Source organism: Coffea arabica, chromosome 10c, assembly GCF_036785885.1.
Source record: "Coffea arabica cultivar ET-39 chromosome 10c, Coffea Arabica ET-39 HiFi, whole genome shotgun sequence".
NCBI lineage: Eukaryota > Viridiplantae > Streptophyta > Magnoliopsida > Gentianales > Rubiaceae > Coffea > Coffea arabica.
The window spans coordinates 15,235,298-15,247,848 of NC_092329.1; the positions used below are offsets into that span (position 1 = coordinate 15,235,298).

At 34.3% G+C, this 12,551-nt stretch overlaps 1 protein-coding gene and 1 long non-coding RNA gene across 4 annotated transcripts; one reads left to right on the top strand and one right to left on the bottom strand.

Annotated features, from left to right (window-relative positions):
• Positions 1 to 231: 231 nt before the first annotated feature.
• On the top strand, positions 232 to 3,572 carry LOC140016279 (uncharacterized). Its single transcript, XR_011822656.1, has 6 exons — positions 232 to 711; positions 1,137 to 1,234; positions 1,308 to 1,390; positions 1,942 to 2,016; positions 2,901 to 2,951; positions 3,350 to 3,572. It is a non-coding gene; the product is annotated as an uncharacterized lncRNA (long non-coding RNA).
• Positions 3,573 to 8,566: 4,994 nt separating this feature from the next.
• Positions 8,567 to 12,039, bottom strand: LOC113713649 (cell division control protein 2 homolog C). Of its 3 annotated transcripts, none has more exons than XM_027237428.2 (6): positions 11,899 to 12,039; positions 10,518 to 11,096; positions 10,331 to 10,424; positions 10,114 to 10,183; positions 9,315 to 9,453; positions 8,567 to 8,940 (listed from the first exon to the last, which is right to left on the bottom strand). In XM_027237428.2, the coding sequence occupies exons 2-6, from the start codon at positions 11,064 to 11,066 to the stop codon at positions 8,848 to 8,850; spliced, it is 945 nt and encodes a 314-aa protein (XP_027093229.1). In that variant the 5' UTR covers positions 11,067 to 11,096; positions 11,899 to 12,039; the 3' UTR covers positions 8,567 to 8,847. The 3 variants fall into 3 exon arrangements, with proteins under 3 accessions (XP_027093229.1, XP_027093230.1, XP_027093232.1); XM_027237429.2 differs by having other exon boundaries at positions 10,518 to 11,121; positions 11,899 to 12,029; XM_027237431.2 differs by having other exon boundaries at positions 10,518 to 11,077; positions 11,899 to 12,027.
• Between the last annotated feature and the right edge of the window lie 512 nt (positions 12,040 to 12,551).

Genomic DNA, 12,551 nt, shown 5'->3' on the forward strand with positions numbered 1-12,551 from the left:
ATTGGCCATTTGCGGCACTTTCAAAGCGGCACATAGCTAATTTTGCCGCAATAAAGTGGTATTATTTTGATTATGCTAAAATATTGACCCCGTATTTGGCTTTTCGTGGCAAATTAACGTCACAATTAAATTCCACCGCTAATTGCGCAACTAAACGATGTCGTCGTTGTGAGCTATCCAAGCATTAACCGAATAATTGCTGAATCATATTCATGGCAAGTAATATTTCCATTTTCTCAGTCCTTCCACTTCTTCTCCCCTCTCAATTTTTCTAAATTTCTTCTGTAGTCCGAGAACTCTATGCCTCAAATTTCTCTTCCAAAACTTTCGATTTTGCCTCTGCTCATCCCTAATTTCTCATTCTATCTCTCCATTTCTCATCAAACAGGTAATTACTTAATCCTTTAGCAGATTGACACTGGATGTTTTTACAATTAATAGCGATGACGAGAAGCAGCAATAGCACCTGAAGTATTGTTTTATCAAAGACGATGCCGTGTTCTATCAAAATTGATGCACTTTCTTGTTCTTCCGATCTTATCCAAGTCTCCACCGATGAAACCAATCTAATTTGAGCGAAACTTTTGAAGCTGGATTAACTTTGAAACTCGTGGACGAGTTGATGAAGAAAGCTGGATTAATTGAAATTTTTGAATCTGGATTACTTTTAAAACTCATGGACGAGTTGATGAAGAAATCTAGATTAACTCGGTAATCTCTTCTTTTAATTTTTTAAATTTCATTATCTTAGCTCCATTGGTGATTTTTGCTCTCAATCTTTATTCAGTTGAGGTTTGTATCCCAACCTTCGAAGATCCTTTTGATGATGCCCTAGTCACAGAGTTCAAATCAAAGAAAGAAATCTCTTTTTTTTCGTCATCATTTTTAGTTTATGTGCTTCTTTTACTTTTCATTCGTTAATGGATTTTATAAAAATCATGTTATTACAGATTCTATTTTGCCATTATTGAAATATTTCTTGAATACTGGCAAATTATTCATTCTAGTCCATTGACCTTTGCAACTGGGTCATCTATTTTCATCTCCCGATTCTACATAATTCATAATTTGTAATTTGTATAATTTATAAATTGGTTGGAGAATAAGATTTTGGGTTCAATTTGATGGTTTTGAAGCTGGATGCTTATAAAACTTCAGTTGATGATATGCTGCGGTTGTCAGTGATGTATGTTATTTGGAAATTTCATCTCCTGGCGTACCTTGGCTCTGATTGGTAATTCTGTTTTCCCTACCTCCATTTCCTGGTACGATTGTTAGTCAGTTGAAAAGGACTTTTCTGTACTCAGTCATTTCAGGAACCATTCCATGTATACTGCAGTTGCTAGGCCTTTTTTTCAGTTCCAGTCTTCCAGAGTCTCCCTGGTGGCTAGTAAGTTCAGAGACAATTCAGTAAATAAACTTCTTTCTATTAAGAATTGTTATTTTAGTATTCTAGCTCTGCTATGTGATTTGTGTATGAGACTGCAAGAAAACTTGTTTCAGTAGTTGAATGAAAGCTTTCAAATTTTGATCTTGTAGCTGCCTTTGTTAATTTATAAGCTTTTGCATTTGAAAATTTGCAATTTTGTAAAACTGGCTATGATTTTAATTGTCTACATAAAGCTTTCAATGAGAATTAGTAGCTAAAGTGTTCCAATAGCCACCGGTGAAGAACTTCATGGGAATGCCATATAATGTTTTCTTTTATATAAATTAATTGATATTGCAAATTAGCTTAAATTGCCTCTATGAAATGTATTTTCCTTGTCACCATCATAAGGAAATAATGTTCATCACTACATGCAAAAATATTTTGGGGGAATTAAGTGGAAGTTATTTTCCAAATAATGTTGGAGATATGTATTTCTAGGTATCCTGCGATGTTTCATATGTTATATTCTGTTAAAGTTGCTTTTTCTTTTCTTCTTTATGCATGTGAAGCAAGCTGGAGTTCATCTTGTAGAAAGCCTTTTGTTGATTGTGCTCATTGGTTAAAGAGGTTTAATGTTTCTCAAGGTAAAACCAATGATATTAACTTTTCCAGATTTATTCATATGGTCATGCCTTTGCTTCACTTTAAATGTAGTCAAGGTTTGCTATTAGCTCACATTTTCAAAGGTCTTCTGTAATTGTTTTCATGCTCACCAGTCATTATTTTAAGGAGCTTTATTTGCTTTACTTTTGATTCATTTCTGGATCTTATAAAAATTATCTTATTACAGATTCGGTTTCGATATTATGATACATCCATGGCATGAATCAGGAACTTTATGAGTTTTTAGATTTTGAATATTTTGGTTTGAATCCTGCATTGATTCTCTTTCTCTGTTACATTTACTTTGTTACCTAATTTTAAATGACTAAGGTTAAGTTTGTAAGAATGCAGTTACCCAGATTAATTGATTTAGGTAATACTTTGACTTGGGCATGTTCCCATTTTTAGTGCTGCCTCAAATTGATGGTTTCTGTCTATTTAGTAAAATTCAGACTTCTATTTTGTTCTTTTAAGATTTACATGCTGATGTTTTTCCAGGTGATCATGTCTTTGTAGTTTACTAGTAAAGAAATTAATTGTTCAAATTGGAATTTCTGTTTATGGTGTAAAACTCTAAGAAAATCTAAAATGCATGTCAAAGTGTAAAATTAGAACCTCTGTTAACTACTTTTTGGCCAAGTTTTCGCTACTAGACGTAATAGACCCTCTCTCAAAGTGAGTCATATGAGCTTGAAAATCATCATTGGCTTTTCAAGGAAGAAAGGGACTACAACAATATTGTCATCAATATTGCAAGCAAACACTTAAATAAACATGCACTTTTGCATTAAACAGATGCAGTTATGCTGAATAAGTAAATAAATTTATATACTTCACAAACTAATCCTTGTCATTCTCATTTCAGCTATGACTGGCTGCTGCAGTTAGCAAGAAAAGCAGAGAGTGCCAGTAACAAGTGAGCCATCTTTTCTCTTTTCTTTAATTGATTCGTCTCTTTTGCAAATAAGCCTCTCTTTAGGTTTACTAAATCTGAAATGGTATTGTGGTTGAGTTAGAGAAACTAAGGAAGTTTTTCTGGACAAATTCTAGGGGCCAACTTTGAGCAGATTAGGCAAACGAAGTCCATTTTGTTTTATGCTTTCATATGTTTATTGATAATTCCTGATGGAAAGTATATCTTTAATCTGAAGGTTTAAACTTGAAAAGAGGATTTTGAAAAATATTTATTGAATGTAGTTCTATTCGGTTGTGGATGTTGATTACTTTCCCAAATTTGGAAGTGAATTCATTGATGACCTTTCTAAATTCTAGTGTTCAACAATGGTTATGACCATATTTTTTGTGTTATTTCAGGATTTTGAGATGTGAAGATACTTTTGAGAGATATATGATAAATTTGTGTTTTCCAAGACAAGCACTTCTTGGGATATGAAACATCTTATCATTGGAGTGAACTATTACATTACAAGAAGTTCATCCTTTTTTTTTTTTTTAAATGATGACTTGTGATAAAGTTCGTAAAATTTGACTAAAGCAGCGTATGATATTTTGTTCTAGTGTATTGTGGAACTTTAATTTTATTCTAATATTCAATTGTAATATATTTGACCAGGATAAGTATTGTACCATCAAAAGATTGATTTCTGGCCTTTATTAGTGATTTTTGTGCGACACAATTTTATGTTGCAATAACATTATGGAGATTTTTTGTTACGCATTTTTTGTGCCGCAAGTAGAGTGGTGACACTCAAATTGGAGTCGCAAAGTGTGATGCAAATACATGCGACATATTGAAAAATTGTGTCGTTTTCTTTTGTAACGGCTACTTTTGTGACACAATTGAATTCCGTCACATTTGTGCCACAAAAAGGTTTTTGCGGCAGTTTTTTGACTTTTTCCAGCACAATTCTGGTGTCGTGAAATGTCAGTTTTCTTGTAGTGACTTGGACGTACACAGAGTTGTTAGGCATGTTGTGCCCGCATTCCTAGATCAGTTGACAGGCCTGCGTCCTGAAGAGGTATTGTACATATGTCCGGACAATAGAAATATTTGAAAAGTTGTGCCAGTAGTCTTGTCATAATATTTCTTGTCAACTGAAAGTATAAGTTTGTCAGATTGCATTTTGTGAATGGAAATTGAGTTTGTTGGCAGGAAGTTAACCTCCAGTTATAGAGGAGACTCTGTCGAAATTTTTTTAGAAATTCAAAAAATTTTTAATTGACCGGAGACTAGCACTTTTTCCATGAAATTATCCAATTTGAATATTGGGAAGTTTTATTATTTCTTAATAGAAAAAATGAAACAACTTTGATTTTATATTTTTTTCAGTTCATATGGCAGCCATATTCGGAGGACATTCTCGTTTCTCTTCCTGCGTATTGTACTGCAGGTCGGGACATTTGGAGATCCGTAACGTATCTTATTTGCTGGGATGTAGTTGAGCCGCATCTCCCTCATCGGGTTATGCGGCAGTTTGGATTTCATCAGTCCCTGCCTGATATGAGGTTGACGGATAATCAGGCAGCTCTACATTCTCTAGATCGTCGTGGTAAGGCGAATCAAGACTGGAGCACCATGCATAGACAATATATTGATATTTGGACTGATTGACGTGTGCATGTACAAGATGGCACTGTAATTGAAGATACAACATATCCATCGGATGAGTATGTTCAGTGGTATAGGGAGCGGACGGTGATTTATATTTCAAATCCAAGTCGATTTCCCGTTTTCCAGAGGGCTTTCAGGATGATAGCACTAGGACACAATATCTTGTAAGTTTATTTTCAACCCACTTTTAATAATCACTTTGAGTTTGCTCACTTTTTTAACTATTTTTTACCACAGTATCTCTTTCTTATTCTTATATTTGTTTCTCCAAAGCGATGCCATGTCTCGCATGTATTTCATGGCACAGGACTCTCTTGCAGTTAGTGATGAACAACACAGCAGATATTTTCAAGAGTTGAGAGATTTTGCATCCACATCTTTGCATCATGTAGGAGAGTCACGCCAACTTGCATTTCGCCCTCCACACGTACCATAGGAGATTCCACTATATGCTGATCCGTGTCGTGTTCAGCGAGCTCCTAGAAATACCCACGGAAGTCAGCATGGAGGTGGACGACGTCGTAGACTCCGATCACTAGAACCCGCCATACAAACTAGATTCCATGGAGGTTCGCTGGCTACTGAGAACCAAGCTGACTCATCTACTGTTGTCACACCTCAGACCGAAGTTATGCATGAGAGAGGTGTATCGATTGGGCATTCTAGGTCCCCTGTGACTTTTTCAGAGTTTACGCCCGATAGGGACTCACATCAGCATACTTTGAGCACTGTGAAGGGGGTGAAGGCACAAGCACTCAAATTCAAGATGCTACATTGTTGACACATATTACTCAAGTCCATACAGTAGTGCCAAACCAACCACGTCGAAGTCAAAGAATACCCAAATCAACAACATGTGGTACTCATGAAAAACTTGGGCAGCATTGATGGCACGCTACTTATATTGTTATTGTATAAATAACCTAACTTATGGATTACATACTTTTTTGGTGACATTTTGTATATATTCTAAAATTTCACGAATATGAGTGGATCAATGCCATCACGCGTATCTTATTTCTCACTTTATATGAGTACTCTTTTAAACAAAACCAAAAATGTAGGATAAAATTACAAAGAAATACTTTTTTTCCCATGAACAGAATAAATATAAAAAAGGTAAACTATACTAACCTCTCCTCTAATTCATACACGGTAAGTTAGTTACATGTCGGAATTTCACAAAAAAAAAATTAAACATATTATTTATAATATATTTATATATTGTTATTTTTTACCTTTTGTTATTCATAGTTTCTCCATTAAATATAGGGAACAAACTTTAATATTCTCATATGGGCAAGTTAAAAATAAGATTCCAATTTTGTTCATGAAAATTAAGCCCTAACTTATTAACAATTTTATTTTATTTTATATTGACCTTGAAAATAAAGAAGCAAGATATGTAGTTATTTCGTTAAAATAATTGTATTATAATAAAATTAGGTATTTTCAACCGTAATCTGCCTCTATGCATGTACAGTTATTTATATAAAAAGAATTAAATTGAATATAATTTTGTGAGAGCTCATATTTGCGAACTTCAAACTCATGCAAGTTTTAAAAAGAAACGGATATATTCCTCAACTAATAATAAGTTTTTAAATAAGATATCTCTTACAACTAGCTTTTTATAAATGTCGATGCAAAAAACATAAATTATAATATCAGCTACTAACTACATTAGAGATAGCACTCAGGGTTTGAGGCTTTTAGGATTCAGGGTTTTAGGGTTTTAGAGATCAAGATTTAGTGTTTTAGGAGAATAGCACTTTCAGGTTTAGGGTTGTAGGATTTTAGTTTGACAATAGTGTGCCTTGATTAGGACTTTAGATTTTTAATTAAAATAGTAATCCTATCGTGCCACAAAAATATTTTTTAATGGATTTTAATAAACCCAACAACCTTGATTTAATGTTTTAGGGTTTACAAGAATTTGGCTTCTAAGATTTACGATTTAGTGTTTTACGGCTTTAGCACTTAGGGTTTTAGGATTTTTGCATGACAATAAATTTGCCTTGATTATCGCTTTATATTTTTAATCAAAATAGTAGTCCTGCCAATAATTGTAAAAGGTAAAACACGCAAGATTTAATCGCTACATATTTGATTTAATTTTTTTTCTTTTCCTTTTCAACTACCAAACAAATAACATGCACTTCATAAAAATAACTTATATAATTTTTTTAAATAGCATTGCGTTATGGAATTTCTAAAATTACAGTTGAAATTGTAACAGATATTAATGACTATTAATTATTAGATTCTTATAACTAATATTCATCGGTGTCAACAAATAAATACGATTCATTAATAACAAAGGAAAATTAGAATTTGATAAAAAAAATTTATTTGATAAAAAAGGAAAAAAAGTTAGTATTTTATTCATAAAATATAGTCAACACCTTACATGTTAACAATTTCATTCTATTTTTACATTGATCTATGAAATAGAAAGAACTATGCATGTGTACTTTTTCCACCATTTAAATGTATTATAATAAAATAACGTATTTCCAACCGTACAATTACCAATTTTTTTTAATATAAAAGAAATATGCATGTATAGTAAATTATATTAAAAAGATTATTGTGAATATGATTTTTTTAGAGCACATATTTGATGACTTTAGGCACGTGTAAGTTTTAAAATAAAAAAAAATTTATTCCTCTGCTAATTACAGATTTTTAAATAAAATTTCTCTAACATTTCTCCGAAATATAAGATTTTAGTAGAGATTTTAAAATAAGATTTTACTACCGACAGCATTTTAGTAAAGGCAAATTCTACAAAACAAACAACATTTACATTTAATTTAACAATTTTTTTGAGCTCGTAAATTTCATTTACAAATTTTTTTTCTAGCAAGTTTGAATTTAATTTTCTGAAAGTCACACTTATAAATGCGAAATCTAACAAAAAAATTAAATACAATTTTTGGAGGTCAAATTTATCAAATGCGAGCTATTTGAAAAATTAAAAAAAAAACATTTAGGAGCTCGCATTTAGCTCTTACTATTTTCTGGAAAAAATTCTCTAGCTCCCCAAAAAAAAGCAAAAAAAATTAAATTATACTTAGTGTGGGAGCTCTATTGACCTCCGAAAATTTTTTTTTTTAAGGAATGCGAACGCGAATGCGAGATCTTTAAACATTTTGTTTTAATACAAAAAAATCTCTGCCACCGAAAAAAAATAAGCACAAAAATTTTACTTATACTTTCTGGGCTCTACTGAGCTCGCATTCCGTGAATGCAAAGACCCCCCCGACAGATTCCCTCACCAAAATCATCCCTTTTGTAGATTTTTTTTAAAATTCATCACAAAATTGAAAATTTCTCTATAAATGCGCTGCATGATACCTTAGTGCTCAGCTCTTTGTTTGTTTGTGGTTCTCTTTTGCAAGTAAAAATGTTACAAAAGATACACCCAGTGAAAGACCACTCCACAGTTGGATCAATAGGGAAAGTTAGATGATTTGGGCGATTGTGCCAAAGGGAGAAATGTAGGTTTTGCCCCAAATGTTTAGAATCTGTACTATTTCGGTCTTTAAATTTTTGATAAAATTAAATCTGGCCCCTAATATTTTGATATTTATGCTATTTTAGTCTTTAAACTTTTAGTAAAAACAAAAAAAAAAAATCTAGTTATCAATGCTTTTAATTTGAAGCAAATTGAGGACAGATGACAGATTTTTTCAAGATGATTGCACGCTTTAAAAGCAGGCAAAAGACAAATTTTTGTAGGACTGCATCAATATCACCAACTTGATATCTTTGGGACATAAATAAATAGACTACTTGGAAGTTTTTCTTGTGATGAAATATTCGAAACTACAATCAGGGTAAATAAAAGAACAGGAGCAAATATGTCAAGCATAGATGAAAAATCCTACCAGAAGCAACATCGGCTCTGCCTATTATATCACAACCCTATGCTTCTGGGATCATGCAAGAGCTCGGAAAAGGAAATGCTGGTGTGAATACAACAAGCTTTGATCATATTCTAAAACAGGGTATACTGATTCCAACCACTTGCAAAGACAATTTAAAATAACATAACCAGAATAGGAACTATTATTCCTCACTGGTAAACCACTAAAGAGAGAACACCACATATGTCAATCTGATACAACAAGTTTCAATCACCAAGACGATGACAATCTCTTCAATCTACAAGTTCTGAATGAAAGCATCTGACTTGATAGTCATAAAATCAAGCTCTTAGAAGCAATATGCAGCCTCAGAATTGAGACTTATCAAGGCTGTCAAAAAAGGGGTGTTCTAGCGCAGCTTTGGCTGATATTCTCTCAGCTGGATCATACTTAAGCATCTTCTGCATCAACAGAAGGAAATAGGATGAAAATTTCTTCAGACTTTAAGCAGATTGATATTGAACAAGCTCCCTGATCAATTTATAGTTGAAACTCAAACTTTAGACAAGGCTGGGCTAGCTTGCATCATGAACTTGGAAACGAGAGAGAGAGAGAGAGAGAAGGAAAGGGGAACAGGACTCAACACATTGCCTATCCCCATCTTGAGAGAAAATGTATCCCCGCTCTATTTTAATTGCCAATTAAATGGTTCAAGAAATACGTAAACTGACTAAAACTTGATCATCCAATAAAGGATATTGGCTTAAGTATGTTTTAAGACCATAAGAACTTCTAGTACTGATTGAAATCAGATTATTTAGGCCTTGGAACTTACAGATAGAAGGTCAACACCATCAGGCCCTAATGATGGAACAGCTCGTGCCAGGTTCTGGGGCTCCCATTGGGGGTACACATGCCAATCACGTAGTGAGCAAACTTCAGGCCACTGCTTCTCCGTAGGTGTCCCTAGCAGCCTTTAATGACATTCAGACATAAAAAAACCAAGCACATATTTGTTTCATTAGTAAAACATGAGCTTTATTCTTCATTGACATCCAATCACATATAATGCATACCAAACCAAACAGCTGAGCATTCTACTTTGTGAAACAAAAGCAGATGTCTTGTACATTACATGTGAACTTAAACATTGGCTACTGCAATAGAGGAAGCGACAATTTGCTATGCTCACTGTTTCGTATCTCACAAATTTCTAGTTTCCCTAGACGATCCCTTAATTAAAATTTCACAAAAGCATAGGTAACACACCACAATTTATGACAGGACAGAAGACTGTGCGCCTTTATTTACTTAAAGGAATATCTCGAGACAATACTTGCAAGATGTCTTTTGCGTATCAAAGATATCTTTCTAGTGCTTTAGATAAAAGCCAATAAGACACTTTTAAGTAAGTAGTGCCACCGAAAACTTGAACAATTGTTCCCCCAACCTGCTGATAAATAAAAGACACTAAAGGAGCCAGGAATACTAAGGTTGGCATGGATAATTTATGCAAGTTCTGTTAGTGGAAGACCAGATGAAACACATTATAATTTAGGCAAATGCTGGCCTCATGGATCATAGATGTCAACGGCAGTTAAAAACTTGAATAATTTGCATTTATAGCTCTCTACCTGAATATATGAAGCAATTGTTGAAACTCAGAATCCCCTGGAAATAAGGCTTGCCTTCTTACCATCTCAGCTGAGAAAAGAGCCAGAGGAATAATGAGACTGTAAACAACAATGACACAAATTTACTATGGGGACAGAATTAAGGTGATCCCAGAAACAAGGGAATACTAAGAAATTAATGGTAGCAATGGACAACAGGAAGGACAGGGACTCCTACCAAAAATGCAACCAACAGACCACATATCAACAGCAGTGGAGTAATGTGTGGATCCCAAGAGAACTTCTGGAGCTCTGTACCAGAGGGTGACGATCTATACCCAGAAGAAATGAAAATCTAAATCAATTTTGTATATTTGGACAACAACATCATCACAAAATGAACAGTAATAAGTCTAGAAATCAACCTCGTGGGTGTAGCTTTTGAGTGGGACAGTGAAAGCCCTGCCAAGTCCAAGATCAGCAATCTTTAGAATGCCCTTGTCCTTATCAACAAGAAGGTTCTGGGGCTTGAGATCCCGGTGGAGTACACCATGGCTGTGGCAGTGGGCAACACCCTTGCAGAGCTGAAAGAGAAAGCTCTGGATGAGGGAAGGTGGAAGTGGCCTGGGGTTGGGGCCCTTGCGGTGGGAGTCAATGAACTTCTTGAGGTCAGTGTCAAGGTACTCAAAGACAAGGTAGAGGAGGGGCTTGCCATTGCCACTGTCACTGCCACCATTCTTTTTGTTGCCATCAACAATATGCTCAACACATAGCAGACGGACCACATAGAGGGACTGGGAAAGCATCTGGAGCAGCGACACCTCACGGAGAGCAGTAGGGGGCACACCTTCCTCATCCATTTCCAAGCGTGTTTTCTTGAGGGCTACCAACTGTCCAGTAGCCTTGTCCTTGGCTTTGTACACCTTACCATAAGTCCCTTCCCCTACCTTCTCAAGCTTCTCATACTTCTCCATAGTAAACCTTCCTGGAAGTGCCTTTCAGTCCTATTTTACACAACAAAGATTCTAACTACAAACAGAATGGGAGTCATAAAAGCAAGACTTCAGTGGAACAATAATTTTACATCATTTAGGGAATTCCATAATGGCAAATCATTTGGACACTTAAATTTCTGGATCCTTGATGCTATGTCATCTTAAGCTATGCTTAATTCACAAAGGTTGTGCTTAGTCCACAAACTCTAGTCAGTTAGACAATATTTTCAAGCAAATTTTTGCAGTCTTTAAAACTAATCAGTAGTTCTTCTGGTACAGATTAGATCATGAGCAACCATCACACTACTGTGTCCCACATATTACTATTCCTTGAACTCTTAATTGCAAAATCCTAATACATCATGGAAAGAAAATGCAACCCAGAATGGCAAATTACCTTCTTCAGCACATAGGCCAGCCAGAATTAAGATTGAACATTTTGCAAAGAAGGCATTCACAGTAAGGAATGAGCATTGAAACAAACACTTTGAAGGCATCCCATATCATCCACCAGAAAAGAAAAGAGAGAGAGAGAGAGACAAATAAAAAAGAAAACGAAAGAAAAAACAAGAATACACAAAAGAACAGTGGTTTTGACTTAGCATGAGAAATATTCCTATAAGAAATACTAACGAGTGATGAAAGACACAACAGATTCAGAGACCACAGGATCTTTACATCAATATAATATACTAATTTATGCGGACTAAAATGAACCATTTTCCTATACGAGCAAAACCCAAAGACGAAAAGATCAAAAACATAAAAACGAAGAAGGAAAACTTATTCGCATGAGTCGAGAAATGCTTACCGGTTGAGGATCGGGGACTTTGAAGAAGAGGTTTCTGTTTTTGCAAGAATGGATTCTAAAATTGAATAAAAGGAGGAAGAGGGAAGGCTAAAAAAATTGGGGCAGAAACAATAAATGTATCCCATCATCCCCATTTTGCCCCTCATCCGCTCCAACGGCTCCCCATTAGCACGTGTTTCCCGCCTCACAATTTTGAATCGAGTCACCACGTGTCATTGGCGAATTTCTATGAATAATGATGAATTCAAAAAGCATATTTATTTTTAGGGAAAATCGTTCAAAACGTCCATCACATTTTATAAAATAACTTTTTTCGTCTGTCAGTTTTAAAAATATAATTTTACGTCCCTTACAAATTCACATTGGCCAAATTTAGTCCCTACTTAAGTTTCCGACTAGTTTTTTGTCGGAATTCACCACATGCCTTGCACGTGATCATATTTTAAGGGTAAAATTGTCAAATCAAATTTTATATAATTCAATTCATAATCCCTCATATTTTATAAAATAAATTTTTTCGTCCCTTACATTTCACAAAATGAATTTTTCATCCTTCACATTTTTCAAAATGAATTTTTTCATCTTTTATTGATTATGTAAGTGAATAATTTTTTTTTAAAAATCCATATATATATATCTATTTGATTTCACTT

Coding starts and splice junctions, on each gene's coding strand:
- LOC113713649 (XM_027237428.2), bottom strand. CDS start 11,066: ATGGAGAAGTATGAGAAGCTTGAGAAGGTAGGGGAAGGGACTTATGGT. Junction 10,425..10,517: donor TCAAAAGCTACACCCACGAG/GTTGATTTCTAG, acceptor TTCTGGGTATAG/ATCGTCACCCTCTGGTACAG. Junction 8,941..9,314: donor ATGGTGTTGACCTTCTATCT/GTAAGTTCCAAG, acceptor CTGTTGATGCAG/AAGATGCTTAAGTATGATCC.